The sequence below is a fragment of the Chiloscyllium punctatum genome, chromosome 3 (assembly GCF_047496795.1).
Source record: "Chiloscyllium punctatum isolate Juve2018m chromosome 3, sChiPun1.3, whole genome shotgun sequence".
Taxonomy (NCBI): Eukaryota; Metazoa; Chordata; class Chondrichthyes; order Orectolobiformes; family Hemiscylliidae; genus Chiloscyllium; species Chiloscyllium punctatum.
This window is the reverse complement of record NC_092741.1, coordinates 124797346-124813586: the sequence shown is the minus strand read 5'-3', so window position 1 is coordinate 124813586 and position 16241 is coordinate 124797346. Positions and strand designations below refer to the sequence as shown.

General features: G+C 41.8%; 1 protein-coding gene across 1 annotated transcript in view; it reads left to right on the top strand.

The window, feature by feature from the left end:
• Window positions 1–16241, top strand: part of LOC140464758 (uncharacterized) — a 215700-nt gene that overhangs the window by 149584 nt on the left and 49875 nt on the right. The window contains exons 17-18 of the mRNA XM_072560257.1: window positions 2016–2060; window positions 3491–3535. Coding sequence (XP_072416358.1) covers window positions 2016–2060; window positions 3491–3535 — 90 coding nt within the window. The remainder of the gene's footprint in view (window positions 1–2015; window positions 2061–3490; window positions 3536–16241) is intronic.

The window sequence follows — 16241 nt, the reverse complement described above, 5'->3', positions numbered from 1 at the left end:
GTCTATGGAATAGGACTTTTGCTCCTTTGCTATGTTCACCAGACTAACGCCTTACTTATCTTCACTGCTTCTATATTATTTTCAACCTGTTTTCCTATCCTACCTTGGGCAACTCTATCTTCATTCCCCAGTAATTGCTTTTATTTAATTTTATGGCACTAGTTTGAGAACAACATTTCTTTCTCTCAATCTGAATGTGAAATTCTTGTTCTCATTGTTTTCTTGTTCTCATTCTTTTCTTGTTGTTCCTTTATATGAGGTTAAATGTTAATTCTGTAAACTAAAATGGCTGGTTCCTTGGTTGATTCTAGAATGTAATGTTCTAAGAAACTTTGCTGAATTTATTCAATGAACTCATCCTCTGATCTGTCTTTATTAAGTTTGATGCATCTAATCTGTATGAAAATTAAAAATCAGTCATGACTCGAGCAGTGCTTTTTGTTAAATACAATCCTATTACTACTTGGTTTATATTCTGTGCTACAATTTGATTACTGTTGGGGGTGCGTTAATTGCGCACTTTTCTTTGCTGTTCTTATCTCCAGTCAAACTATTTCTGTATTTTGATCTTCCCAACCAAGCTATTTGTCACTACTATACTAGTCTCACTCTTTATTAGTAGAGCTACTCACTACTTTTCTTTCGCCCTGCCCTCCACAAATGCCAAACAGCCATGAATGTTCAGTACCTAGCATAGTCACTTTCAGGCCTTGTTTCTGTGATAGTTATCAAAAAATGCCAACTTACTACTATTTGTACTATCAACTCTTTTACTTTTTGAAATACTGCATGTGTTCAATTAAAAGAAAACTTTCAAAACTTTTTTTCCCATTTTCCCCAACATGATCTTATTTGTTTGCTCTGTTTGTATTTCATGTATTGTATTTGTTATCCTGTTTGTATTTCTTATTTCCTGTCAAAATCACTTTTTTGTTGTATTATTCATTCATGGAATTACTGGCCAGGCTGGCATTTATTATTTGCCCAGAGGGCATTTAAGAGTCAACCACATTGCTGTGGGTCTGGAGTCACATGTTGGCCAGACCAGGTAAGGATGGCTGTTTCCTTCCCTAAAGGACACGGGTGAATCAGTTATCTCATTATCATTACCATATCATTTCTCTGCACTAATGCCTTTTGCTTTACTTCAAATTTTGCAAATCCACCTTACATAAACCCTCTGCCCTACCACTTGTTTAAAGCCCCTGTCCTACATGCTCTAGTTATATAGCTCACCCGGACACTGGTTTCAGCACTGTTCAGGTGATGGCATTCCAACAATGCTGCTCCTATTTTTCCCAATGCCTCAGGAATCTGACCACTTTTCTCTGTTACCATCTTTAACCCACATATTCAATGCTATGATCGATTAATCCTCTGCCCATTTACTCATTGTTCAGTAATTAAGAGATCTGAGTTTGAATTATTTGAACTAATTTTATTGTTACATACATGAGTAACATGAAAATTTTACAAGTCACCACTTACAGCATCATCTTAGGGATCATTGTTCCTAAGTACAGAATCTTAGTTACAAAGCAGGATAAAATAAGGAAAATTTAAACATTACACTCCTTACTACTAAAAAGTAGGAAACAAAGAAACACAATAGTTCAACACCACAGTCGATAAGAACCTAGCTGGGCTCACTCCTGACAAGGGCTTGGCCTCCTCTGCTTCCGGCTCACTATTGTCCCAGACTGCCTGCTTTAGCTGCCTTGTCGCTACAGTCACCATGCGTGGCCTACTCCTGTTGTCCCCGCTGACCACCTCGGGCTGCCGGCTCCCACTCTTGCCACCAGTTGCCCCCCCGGCTGCCTTCTCTTAATGTAAACTTCAAAAGGTAATTTAAGCATCAGTCATAAAATCGCAGTTCTTATGAAAAGCTTTTCACCTTTTGCTTTGCCTTGCAGAATTATTTACACATTGTAAGTTGTTTTAACCGTTAATGAAGAATGCTACTGCCCCATTCCATATCAGATGAGAATTAAGTATTGAATATTTTTCTTTTTCAGCCCATTAATCCTGCACCAAAATCAGCTGGGAGAGAAACCAAATATGTGAGTTTTTCTTAGTGATACATGTTGACTGCGATCAGATACTTTGACTTGCTGGAGAGGAATTATTGAGTATTCGGTAATCAAAATGAAATCATCTAGGATTAAATTGGTTCTACATTTGTGCCATGTCTAGTAAGGTTGCTAGTGCCTCCCAGGAAAAGCTTACTTTCTTCCATCAAATAACTTTGCTGATTTGCTTTATATATACATGTTTCATTGTGATCAGCTCCAATTGTTGACTGGGTCTTTAGGACCACCATCAAATATGGCTTGGAAAGATGAGGATAGGGTGGTGATCAAGTTCTGGGTTCAGATTTCTTTGGACACTATATATAAAAATAATAATCCCATTCATGCATAATGACGTTTGCTTGTAACTTTATGGAGTCTTGATGTTCCTGCTGGTCTATACCTGAAGTAATAACAGATATTTTGCAGCAAAGATAAGTTTGAAATTCGGAATTAAAAAGAATTAGAAACACAGGGCACTTTTTAAAAAGAAAGTAAACACAAACAATCCATTTTATATACATTTAAGGCAGATGGCATCAGTGAATTCAAAAGAGAAATTGATGTTCTTTCCAAGATAGTTGGAGCTAAAGAAAAATAATTAAAGGAAACATCTTTGACTCAGTGGTATCATTCTCTCCTTTGTCAAAAGATTGAGCCCAAGTCCAACCTGAGGGCTCTCAGCACAAACTTATTGCTGTTATTCCAGTATGATTCAAACTGGGTGCTGCATTGTCAGAGGTTTTTCCCTTTTGAATAAGGCATTAAGTATTGACAAATGTTTGTAGATCTACATCAGGAGAAAGTGAGGACTGCAGATGTTGGAGATCAGAGTCGAGAGTGTGGTGCTGGAAAAGCACAGCAGGTCAGGCAGCATCTGAGGAGCAGGAGAATCGACATTTTGGGCATAAGCCCTTCATCAGAAATTCCTGATCAAGGATTCTCCTGCTTCTCGGATGCTGTCTGACCTGCTGTGCTTTTCCAGCACCACACACTCAACGCAGATCTACATCAGCCTAATGAACATTCCTTAAAAGGACTACTTAAAGATTCCTCAAATATGCTTTTTTAATTAGCTCAATGCAGAGCCAGGAGGAACAAGAATGCGTGTCTTTTCTCTTGGTTAGCATTGTCGACATAATTGTTCTGCATTCACTCCATCTATTCCCCCATTACAATTTCCATTTGCACACCTTCCACTGTGCAGTATGCACTCATTGAAACTTGCATTTGAAATTCTGTAAACTTTCTCACTGGTTTGGCTGATTTCAATTGGAATGCAATAATTTTACCTAATGGGAACTCAAAACTAGTAACACTAGTTAGGTTATTTGAACTGTTTCCTTGCAACATCGTGCTGCTCTCTGCAGCTCATATATTCTTACTGCTTTATAACGTCTTTCTGTATTTTCTTAAAACAGGCTAACCTCCATCTGTCAGCATCAGAATCCACGGAGAGTCGGCCTGTAAGTACTCCTTGTAACCATTCCTCCTATCTGGTAAGGATTACTATTTACTGAGATTTCTACAGGTGTTAACTTATCAATGAAGAATCGTTCATCACTATAAGCAACAGCAGTTCACACTGTTTCTTAGTATCTGGTTTCCTCTTCCTGAGCACATGTGTGCAGTGGGTGAAGGAATATGAAGTTTAGCCGTAGCTGTGGAAACATTGGAGCGAATCTTTCTCTGCTAGCATGAAAAGAAAATAGGCAAACTGCACTTCTTTCAATTTTTCCCACCTATCTGCATACATACATAATAGATAAAAGCAAATTACTGCGGATGCTGGAATCTGAAACCAAACGAGAACATGCTGGAAAATCTCAGTAGGTCTGGCAGCATCTGTAAGGAGAGAAAAGCTGACGTTTCGAGTTTAACTGACCCTTTAATAGCACTGGTATGAGTCTCAGGCTCAACTCTCTTTATTGGTCAGAGCATTGAGTATAGGAATTGGGAGGTGATGTTGCAGCTGTACACTTTGTTTGGCCACTTTTGGAATATTGCGTGCAATTCTGATCTCCTTAAGGATGTTGTGAAACTTGAAAGGGTTCAGAAAAGATTTACAAGGATATTGCCAGTTTTGGAAGATTTGAACTATAGGGAGAGGCTGAATAGGCTGGGGCTGTTTTCCCTGGAGCGTTGGAGGCTGAGGGGTGACCTTATACAGGTTTATAAAATCATGAGGGGCATGGATAGGACAAATAGACAAAATCTTTTCCCTGTGGTGGGGGAGTCCAGAACTAGAGGGCATAGGTTTAGGGTGAGAGGGGAAAGATATAAAAGAGACCTAAGGGGACAACTTTTCACACAGAGAGTGGTACGTGTATGGAATGAGCTGCCAGAGGAAGTGGTGGAGGCTGTACAATTTCAGCATTTAAAATGCATCTGGATGTGTATAAGAATAGGCAGGGTTTAAGAGGCATATGGGCCAAGTTCTGGCAAATGGGACTAGATTAGGTCAGCATGGATGTTGGACGGAAGGGTCTATTTCTGTGCTGTACATCTCAATGACTGTATTGTCAGTCTTTCTTCTTCCATTTCTATGCACACAATGGGGAATTGTTGGGGTGGCCCAGGATGATCATGTTTTTCATTCATTCATAACACTTCTGCACTCTACCTTGAACCAGGGTAAGGGAATATACTCAGCTGTAAGGTTGCAGATTGGTGTTAGAGTATAGTCCTGCTGCTGGCTCACAGCATCTCATGGATAGTTAGTGGAATTGTTTGAAATTTAGCAGTTATGGACTTTGTGGTGGTCACTCATAACAACACCATCATGGACAAATGCATTTGCAGCAGGCAGATTGATGAGGATGAGGTCAATCAAATACTTTTGGTTCCCTCGTCACAGACCCAGTCTAGCAGTATGTCCTTTAAGACCTGATGAACTGAGTTAATTGTGGTGCTGCCAAGCTCTCTCAAAGAACAAAGATAGAACAAAGAAAATTTACAGCCCAGAAACAGGCCCTTCGGCCCTCTAAGCCTGAACCGATCAAAATGTACTGTCTAAACCTGTCAATCAATTCCTAAGCATCTGTATCCCTCTACTCCCTACCTACTCATGCATTTATCCAGACGCATCTTAAATGAATCTATGGTGCCTGCCTCTACCACCTCTGCTGGCAACGCGTTCCAAACGCCCACCACCCTCAGTATGAAGTACTTGCCATGTGTATCCCCCTTAAACTTTCCACCTCTCACCTTGAAAGCGTGACCTCTCGTTATCGAATCCTTCACCCTGGGAAAAAGCTTGTCTCTATCCACCCTGTCTATACCCTTCATGATTTTGTAAACCTCAATCAGGTCCCTCCTCAATTTCCTTTTTTTCTAATGAAAATAAACCTAACCTACTCAACCTTTTTTCATAGCTAGCACCTTCCATACCAGGCAACATCCTCGTAAACCTTCTCTGCACCCTCTCCAAAGCGTCCACATCCTTTTAATAATGTGGCGACCAGAACTGTACACAGTATTCTAAATGTGGCCGAGCCAATGTCTTGGACATTGAAGACCATCACCTAGAATACATTTGTGGCAAGAAGTATCATCAACAGTCTTTCAGACAGAGCATACAACAGTGACCTCCTTTTTCAATTTCTGTCTCATCTGCAAATTGTATGATTTACTGAGAAACTTCAATTATCTGAAGGACGTGGGCAGGGAGAATTTTGTTCGATTAATTGAATTCAGATAATCGAATGCCAAATAACATAGTTTAGCCAAGCATCAGGTCTTTGCGATCATGCTGGATAATCCAATATTCGGATAATCAAGCGCCAGATAATCAAGGTTCCTCTGTATTTGTTGAGGTATTTTATACTGTATTTGTCAGGTATTTTCCCTCTAACTCATTTGTCTAAATCACCCTGAAGTCTCTTGACATCCTATTCACCATACAGTCCCATCTAGGTTTAATTTTATTATCAGCAAACATTACAGTTGATTTTCTCATCGAAATTATTATTGATATATATTGTGAATAGCTGGGGTCAAAGCACAATTCCTGCAGTAACCCACTTGTCACCTCTTTCCACCCCCAAAATGACCAGTACTTAATATTTCTCGTCTGCTAACCAATTCTCAATCCATGCTAGTTTATTACCACCAATCTTACATGCATTGGTTTTCTACATTCACCATTTTACTGTTGTTACCTAGCCTGTTGCAGTTACTTCACCTTTCATAATTTTGTTATATCCTTTATTTAAATTTAGGAGCCTTGTTTTAGGTTTGACTGCTTCACTTTCTATCCTTAAGAAAGCTTCTATCATGTTTGGGCCACCTTTTCATAAAAAAAAAGACCCCTCATAACAAGATTATTAAATTAACTCCTCCTCAGTGAACGTACCAAATGTAGGATAGTTTGTCCTGTACTGGACTTCAAGGACTGTTGGAATATAATGTCTTATACACACTCGTGGTATTCATCCATCTCAGTATTATTACAAATGTGTTTGTCCAGTCTCTATGTAGATTAAAATCACCCATGATTACTGTAACATTCTTTTTTCATGTTTCTGTAATTCTGTTTAATTCCATAATGCCAACATATAAGTCAACAGGCAATTCTCATAAAGTTTTCTACCCCATTACTACTTAGCTTCATCCAGATTGATTCTATATCTTGATTATCTATGCCAATATAGTTTCTAATTATTGTACTGATTTCAACTTTCACTAATAATACCTCTTTTGCCTGTTCTTCCTATTTGCAACTATTTGTACTGTTAATTTGTCTATCCTATGACAAATACTCTGTTATTCAGATACAGTACCTTTAGACCTGTCTTTGACATTTTTATAGTTTTTTTTTGTACTTCAGCCCTACTTTATTCTAGCTCTTGTTTCTTCTGTCTTCCATTTAAGCTTTCTACTTAGAGCCATAGAGTCATAGGGATGTACAGCACGGAGGCAGACCCTTCAGTCCAACCCCTCCATGCTGACCAGATATCCTAAATTAATCTAGTCTCATTGCCAGCACTTGGCCCATATCCCTCTTAACCCTTCCTATTTATATATACATCCCAATGCATTTTAAATGTTGTAATTGTACAAGCCTCCACCACTTCCTCTGGCAGCTCATTCCATACATGCACCACCCTTTGCGGGAAAAGATGCCCCGTGGATCCCTTTTAAATCTTTCCCCTCTCTCCCCAAACTTATGTCCTCTAGTTCTGGACTCACCCACCCCAGGGAAAAGAACTAGTCTATTTACTCTATCCATGCCCCTCATGATTTAATAAAATCTCTAACAAGTCACCCCGCAGCCGCCAATAGTCCAACGAAAACAGCCCCAGCCTCTCCCTATAGCTCAAACCCTCCAACCCTGGTAACATCCTTGTAAATCTTTTCTGAACCCTTTCAAGTTTTACATCATCTTTCCACGCAATGTTCCAAAAGCATTTTCCATGTTTCGTTTCTATTGTTGTTTCTTTCACTCACGCCTCCCTGCTCAGGCTCCTATCTCCTTGCCACTCCAGTTTCAACCTTCCCACACTGCAATAGCAAACACCCTAGTGAATGCTAATCCCAACCATGCTGAGTTGCAATCTGTCCAATTTGTACAGATCACATCTTAGTCTGAATAGGTTCCAAAACCTCAGGGGTCTGAGGTGTTCAGTAACCGCACCTTGATTAAAGTTGCTAGCAACTTCTCTACCGTAGATGTGAGGCCAACTGCTTTGTAATTTTCTGGTTTTCCTCTTTTGTCCTTAAAGCAGAGTAATGTGGAAATTTCCTACAATAGTGATGATTACTGTATCTGGGGAGCTCTGTAGACACTTTCAATGTGTTCCCTTATTTCCTTTAACACTCAGATGGAAACTGAGAGATCCCAGGATTTGTCATTCTTAAATTCCATTTATTTCCTCTTTGATGTTTTACTTCTGTTAATTTTATTCAGTCACTGTCCCCAATCTACTATTAAATTTCCTCAGGACATCTAGCAAGCTATCTTCCTTTTCTACCATAAATACTCTGATAAAGTATTTACTAAGTCGACTATTTTCCCATACTCATTGCCATTATGTCCATTTGCAGTCTTCAGTGGGCCAATATTTCTTCTGACTACCTGCTTTTTCTTTATATAACCATAAAGTATATTTGTATTGATCTTAATGCCCTTGGCAAGTTTTCTTTCATCGTCCCTTTTGGTAGCTCTTAGAAGCTGCTTTGTGGTCTTTTGCTAGTACTTGAGTTATTACCCTTTGGCAAGATTTGTACTTTTTCTGTATTTTTGTAAGCTTGCTTTCTTTTAGTTACATGCCTTTTCTCTTTACTTGTCCATGGCTATTTTTTTCTGTGAAGTAGAGTTTTCCCCTCCAGTGTATGAACTGGTTTTGTGTTTTGTTAAATGCTTCCTCCACTGTTCTTAGTTGTTTCATCCATTAACAAATTCTCCTAATTGACTGTGGACAGTTTGTCTCGTCTCCTTAGAGTTGGCCTTACCCAAATCTAAAACTCTAGTTGCTGATTTCATGTTTTTTGCTTTCAGACATTAAATTGAACTCGAACATGTTATGATCACTAATTGATAAATGTTCATGCACAATTATGTTACTGATTAAGTCTGGCACATGATTGAATCCAATATTGCTTGTTCCTTTGCTAAATCCAGTACTAGGAAACCATTACAATATCCTGGACACACTCCAGAAATACACAATCTTTCTGACAGATGCTTGCCTGACTTTCCCGATCGAAGTTAAAATCTCCTTTAGTACTGCTCTGGTTACGCTACACACTTGACTAATTTCTGCATTTATATCATCTACAGAGCAGCCACCACGGACTCTGTACACAACGCTTATTACAATTTTAGATCCTTTACCTGTCCTCAGTTTCACCAATATAGTTTCCACTGAATGCTTTCCCCTGATTATATCCTGCTCTAACTGAAGTAATTTTGTTTCTAATCAGTGAGGCCACTCCACCTCTTCTGTCATTTTCCCTGTCCACTCTTTATGCCTTATAACTTGGTATGTTTGGTTCCCTATCACAACTATCCTGCAGCCATGTCTCAGTAATGGCTACTATATCATTATCTCCAACTTGAATTTGTGTCTGAAGTTCATTTAATTTATTCCTTACGCTCCATTTATTTGTATATAGAACTCTTATTTGCAATCTGTCCCTCAGCACTGATGCTTCATTCACCTGTTTATTATTTCTGCCTTCTGGTTTAACCAATGCACTTTTTATAGTCTTGCCCATTGTCTGCCATACCCAAAGTAGGATTATTGGCTGTTTCTTTGCTTCCTGTCATGTTAATTTATTTTAAAATTTTACTTATTTTAAAACTGTATTGACTTTGCCCAAACTTCCCCTCCATTTGCAAGTTTAAAGTTCTTGTGACCACCCTATTTAGCCTTTCCACTATGGTATTGATTCCAGTTTGGGTCCTTCCCCTCCCACACCAATTTCTAGTTAAGTCGTTTGGGATGACCCTTATCTGGCACCAGGCAGGTAACACGCCAGACTCTCAGTCATGCTCAAAGGCTACTTTCTGTGACTCCACTTATAGAACCCTCAACCACGATCACTTTTATTTTAGCTCCCCTCCTTGAATAACCACCTATACCACAGTGCAGTAGCCAATTTGTCCTTCCTTCCAACAGTCCCTTTTCTCACACAAATATCTCATACATGTTTGACAAGTGTCAAGAGCTAAGACTCCTTCAGTTCTAAATTCTGCATTCCTTTACCTACTTCACTTGTAGTCACACCTTCCTGTCTCTCTCAAAAATACTGTTCCTGAGAAATCTGTAGGCCTCAAGCCTTGACTGTGATATTCATTTCCAACTCAGTTTGTCTTTTTCCCTGGTGGCTGCTCTTTGCCATATGCTCCAAATTCATTAACACCTTCCGATGCTATTAAACGGCAGAAGTACTTGCTAATAAGAGAAAATGAGGGACTTTTCACCAAACTCCAGTTACACTCTCATGCAGCAAAGCAGCATTGAACGAGGTCCCCTTTATGGCCCCAAGTCAAAGATTTATGAAACTGGAATAAATAAGTTGTCTAATTAACTGAGTACCCATTAATTCCTGTTTTAAAGCTGCAACTAAACTGCAGTTAATCAAAGGAAATTTTTCTTTAATTTAACCTATTTTTCTAATCCTGAAGAAGGGCTGATGCCCGAAACGTCAATTCTCCTGTTCCTTGGATGCTGCCTGACCTGCTGCGCATTTCCAGCAACACTTTTTCAGCTATTTTTCTAATCAACCTGTTCAGAGGAGTAGGAGAGTCTTAAACCAGGACTTCCTGTCCACGAGTAGGGACACTACCATTGTGCCACAATATGACCCCAAAAGATCAATTATCAGTATCTTGCTAAAATTAAAGAACAAACCTCACTTTAAATTGAAATTAGCCCTTAAATTAAATTATTCTTTAAAACACATAATTCTTTGATACTCCGTTTCACCAACCTCCAGGTCAACACTAATGCAACAAAGCAGACCTCCAGTGGAGACCCCTGGGGTCTCCTGCATTATCTGGCTAGTAATTTTATTCTGTGAAGTGGTGGCCTATTGCCTTTTGCCTTTGCACCATTTTCCTGCAGAATGACAACTTCACTGTATTGTGCTATCCTTCAATTACTCAACTTGCTGTCACACTTCCCTCGGTCTGGAACACAGGTCTGGTGCAACTGGGTGCACCTCCTGCACACACGATCACCCTGAACACTGGAAATGTCCCTGAGTTCTCACATTGCAAAGGAGAAGCATTCCACTCGATCAAGCTGCCTTGCCATGTGTTACTCTTAAATTACCCCCTGTCCATTTATTTCCTCTAGTTCAAACTGTGCCAGAGACTGCAGTGATTGTAACAAGGTCAGCCCAGTGGATGTCATAAAATTTGAGTTCGCTGTTTAGGGGTGTTAATCTGCTCCAATCAGGGAGTCCTGGCTGACAGATAAAAAGAAGAGCGTCTCCCCCGGGACCCTGTGCCCCACAACCTGAGCTGCCTCTGGAATTTTAGTTTTGTTCCCTTTAAGGAAATATCACGGCAGACCCTGTATCGATTGCTGCTGCACCCCGTCCACCTGTTCTCCCTCATCCACCACCTGGACACGCTTTGGCGTGCCCACTTGCCACCGGGCGGTGGAGATCCCCAATGGAGGGCTCTCTACATGGGAGTTCTCCCCCTGTCTCTTGGGGATCTGGGGTGGAGGGTGCTGCACGTGGCAGTCCCCTGCAACCACAGATTGCGGTAGTTCACTGACTCCCAGCCCAACTGCTTGTTCTGTGGTGCTGTGGAGTCAGTGGACCGTGTATACATTGGGTGTGGGCACTTGCACTCCCTTTTTGGTTTCCTCAAAAACCTCCTTCTCTGCTTTTGGCTGCACTCTAGTCCCACGCTCCTGATCTTCGGACACCCGGTATGGAGGAGGGAGGGCAGGTCTGAAGACCTCCTCATGGGTCTGCTCCTGGGCCTGGCCATAAACAGGTGCAGGCAGCAAGCCATGGAGGGGGTCATTAGGGCCGACTGCCTGCCCCTCTTCCGCGGTTGCGTTAGAGCCCGGGTGTCTCAGGAGAAGGAGCATGCGGTGTCCACCAACACCCTTGAGCTATTCAGGGAGCGGTGGGCGCTACAGGGAGTTGAGTGCATTATCTCCCTGTCCAAATTCTGTTTTGATTTAATCCCTGCCCTCCCCTTCACTGTTTGATCACACAGCATTGCCCTTTGATGTGAAGGGCACTGCTTGTCACTGGCCATTTGGGTGTTTCTTTTCGTCCTGATGTGGAAACTGAAGAAACATTTGTACACCTGTTGTCTTTCACTGCGTCTCACAAACAAAAAAAAGTGTCATGCATTCTGGTGCTTTGAGAGCTGGCTTTGAGGGAACTGAACTATTGTCAAGGACTTCTCATGTGTAAATAAAGGGTGACTTAGTGATGGGACACCAGCCTCTCTGGATTATTTCAGTGACGATGAGAGTGGGTTAATGGTGCAACCATGCAAAAGCACCTATTAGCTAAAATCCAACTGGACTTCAAGCAAGCACTACAACAGACTTTATCATTGAAAAATGGGGCAAGTAGAGCATATGAGTTGCTGGGTATTCCCATGGATGTAGACAACCTTACCAGTCCGACTAAGCTTGGGGAACACCACTTGAGTGAAAGTAATTGTGCAGCCACGCTCGGGACAAGTTCTGAACCGCGAGACTCCAGATCAGCCCACAGAAAAACCCCAAAACAAAGCCATGCCTCTGTCAAATGGTTAAAATTTTCTTCAGGATCTGGGCTGGCAAGCCATTAGAGATGCTGCTGGTATGCTGACACAAGACAACAAAGTCGTCTCACTAGACCTAAACTGAGTAAGAGAGCTCATAGGCCGATATCCAGGAGAGTACACATCTGGTTGAGAACAGTTAAATTGCTGAGTAATTTCCAAATCAGGACAAATCAAGGTCTGGTTAAATGGTTACACCGCTTCTAATGGAGGCTGACGCCAGCGTAGATGTATCAGTGATTGCGGAACCATTCTTAAACAAAATTCGCTCTGGACTCCAAATGTTAAGTTTGAGTAAGACCTCCACTAAAATGAGAACCTATACCGGGGAACCTTTGGTTCCAGTCTCTCATGAGAAGCAGCTGGTTCAGTTACCAATGATTATAGTAAAAAGCTTCGGCCTAAGCTTGATGGGGTGAAATTGGTTAAGAGAGGTTCACATGAATTGGCTCAACATTAATTGATGAGAAAATGGCTGCCTGAGTGAAGTCTTAATTAAATATCTAGACATCTTTCAGGAAGGTCTAGGGACTATCAAAGGAGCCAAAGCCACCTTGCATGATGACCAGGAAGCCATTCCATAATTCTGCAAGTCCCTCGCAGTGCCATATGCCTTGTGGGCAAAAGTAGATGAAGAAATCAGTAGGCTAAAAAGCGAAGGAATCATCACGTCAGCCTAGTTTGTGGAATGAGCAGCAGCAGTCGTACCAATTTTGAAGCCTGACTGGTCAGTTCCCCTTTGCAGGGATTTTAAGCAAATGTTAAACCACTTTTCTCAGCTGGATAAATACCCACTCCCTCGCATAAAGCTTTTATACATAAAGTGGCAGGGGGTCTGTCTTCACAAAGCTGAACATCAGTCATATGTACTTGCAATTGTGGCTAGAAGAGGATTCCCAGAAGTATGGTGCAATTAATACCGATGAGGGTTTGTTCTAATATAGGAGACTTCCAGCTGAGGCATTGTCAGCTGGTGCAATGTTTCAGCGGATGATGGAGAACATCTTACAAGGTCTACCCCAGATTGCCGTTTATCCTGATGACATGCTAGTAACATGGAAAGCCAATAAAGAACATTTGGAGAACTTCATCATAGACCTGAGACAGTTCTCTCTGGTGGGTGTATGCATACGAAGAGAAAATTGTGTGTTCCTGGTGCCCCAACTTCCATGTATAGATAAGGGTTTAAGTCTTTCCTTTGGCTGGTGCATTATTACAAAAAGTTCATACATAACTTGGCCTCCATCCTAGTATCTTTACATGAACTCCTGAAAAAGAGTCAGCCTTGGTAATGGTTGCGTGGCCAAGCCATAGCTTTCAGGGAAGGGCAGAAACAGCTATTATCTCGTTGGCACACTATGACCCCAAGTGAGATCTGTTATTAATATGTGATGCTCCCTCATACAGCTTTGGGGTAGTATCAGGTCATCGTGGCCGAAAAGGGAGGAATGCTCAATAGTGAATGCATCCGGGACTTTGGCTAAAGCAGATTGTAATATGTTCAGATAGAGAAGGAAGGTTTTACATATTTGGAATCAGGAAGTCCCACCTATATGGTCGTAAATTTGTAGCAATAGTGATCTACAAACCCCTACTAGGTCTACTTAAAGAGAATAAGGTAGTGTCACCCATAGCTTCAGGCCAAATTAAGCGATAGGCTGTAATACTAAGTGCAAATAATTGCAAGTTGGAACACCATCTGGGAGGCCAAGTAGTGAACTTGGATCCACTGAGTCGCCTTCCACAGCAGATACTCTACCGATGGTACTACCACTGCATGAGTCCATAATGGTTTCAAATTTTCTGAAAACCCCACCAGTCACAGCTGACAATATCAAAATTTGGACACAGGAAGATCCAGTTCTGGCATGTTCTTGAGGATGCTAACTGCTGACCACCTTCTGATGGACTTGTGGTTAAAGGTGTTTTTCTTTGCAAGTTCCTCTATGAAGGATAGGTGATGCAGAACAGCCTAACTACTTGGAGCACTCTGCATCAGCAAAGCCACTCTCATCCTTCACAACACTGGGGACAGGTAGAACCTCAATACGTAGTGAAACTTGGTGTTTGTGTACTAAGTGTCTACGCACAGTTCAATGGAGCCATACACAAAGGTGCCCATCAGGAGGAGGGCAACATTGGGTATGTTCTCCCCAATGTGATGTCATTCAGGTATAGGGAGGCTTTGACCTGCAGTCCTCCACTGTCTAGATTGTCACCTCTCTGAGGCTCGCATCCTTCCTGATGGACTTAGTAAAAGGCTCTATGCAACATACAAACAAGTCAGGAGAGAGTGGGCTGTCCTGCCTGGCTCCAGATCTGATCACGAAGCTTTCTGATTGCCACCTATTGATTGAGACTGCAGTAACAATGTTGGTGTAGTGCAGTCAGATCTTAATGGAGATTCTCTGCCTAAAGCCCATTTTGGCGAGCATGTTCCACATGTAATTATGTGATATCCTGTCAAAGGTCTTCTGGTCCAGGCGTTCACCCCCCAGTCCTGCATGAAAACGAGACTTTTGGAAATCGTCCAGGACAACACAACTCTGGTTGGGGTGAATAATGGATCCCAGAAAAGACCTGACCCAGTTGACAATGATTTTAGACAAGATTTTTGTAGTCTGCATCAGCAATAATATTGGCCGCCAATTTATAATTTCCTCCCTTTCCCTCTTCTGCTTGGAGATGAGTGATGAAACATTACCTCATGGATTCATCATTGTACCTGCAGAAGTATACTGTTGTATACTTCCAGCCGGTCCTGACCAATCACATCCCACAGAGCAGTATACAACTCGGCTGGTAAGCCATTACTTCTGGGAATTTTATCCTTTTCAAAGGACTTGGCCTTGGTCAACTTGTCCAGCGATAGTGGCTGATCCACCCTCTCCTGTGTGCTGCTGTCTAATTCTCCATGAAAGAGGGCAGGAATGACTAGGAGGCCTTGCTGTCAGTGGGCCTTGTGAAACAAAAGGATTTCCTGATCTTCAGGATGTCAGACTGAGATGATATTACTGAGCTCTCGGTGTGCACTTTCTCATTCTCTTCCACAGAGGTTTATTGGCTCTTCACCTCCTGGAGATCCTCCATGACATCAACCCCCATTGTCTGCAGCAGGAACAAGTTCTGCATACATTTCTAGAGTTTTCAGTCAAAAGGTGTGGTGCTGGAAAAGCGCAGTCAGTCAGGCAGCATCTGAGGAGCAGAAGAGTCTGTGTTTTAAGGATAAGCTCTTCATCAGGAATTCCAACCACTGTGCCTGATTTGCCCCCTGCTGAATATGATGGAGGGTGGCTTTTGGATGGGGGATTATTAGTTCCTAACCCCCTCCACCTCCTATGAAATTCCTGATGCAGACCTTATGCTCAAAACATCTCCTGCTGTTTGAATGCTGCCTGACCGGTTGTGCTTTTCCAGCACTACACTTTTGACTCTGATCTCCAACATCTGCAGTCCCCATTTTCTCCTTTTCTTGTGTTTTAACAGTTTTCCCTGTCCCCCTCTCTTTTGCCTTCTGAACATCTTTGAGGATAAATAACCTCTTGGTGTTCTCTTACTGCTTCCCACCAGTCCACTGGAGCCTCAAAGAGGGTGACACTGTTCTCCAACCTTTGTAATCCCTTTTGAGCTCCTCAGTGTTTTCTGGCATCAATTTCACGTTCAGCTTCTACATTCCCTTCCAGCTGACTGGCTATCAAGTAGGTGACAGCCAGCAGGACCCAGCGGTTAGCAAAACCACCACCTTGACATCGATGGATCTGACTGTTTGTGTCCCGCACATTTCCAAAGAAAATCTACCACTGAGCAGATAGACTCATCTGGCTGTGACCAGCTGTATCTACACTGTGCTTGATCTGCAGGGGTGCTGAAGACATTGTACAGCTAGCTATCTTTAACCATTTCCATCAGGAATCAGGACATGGCGG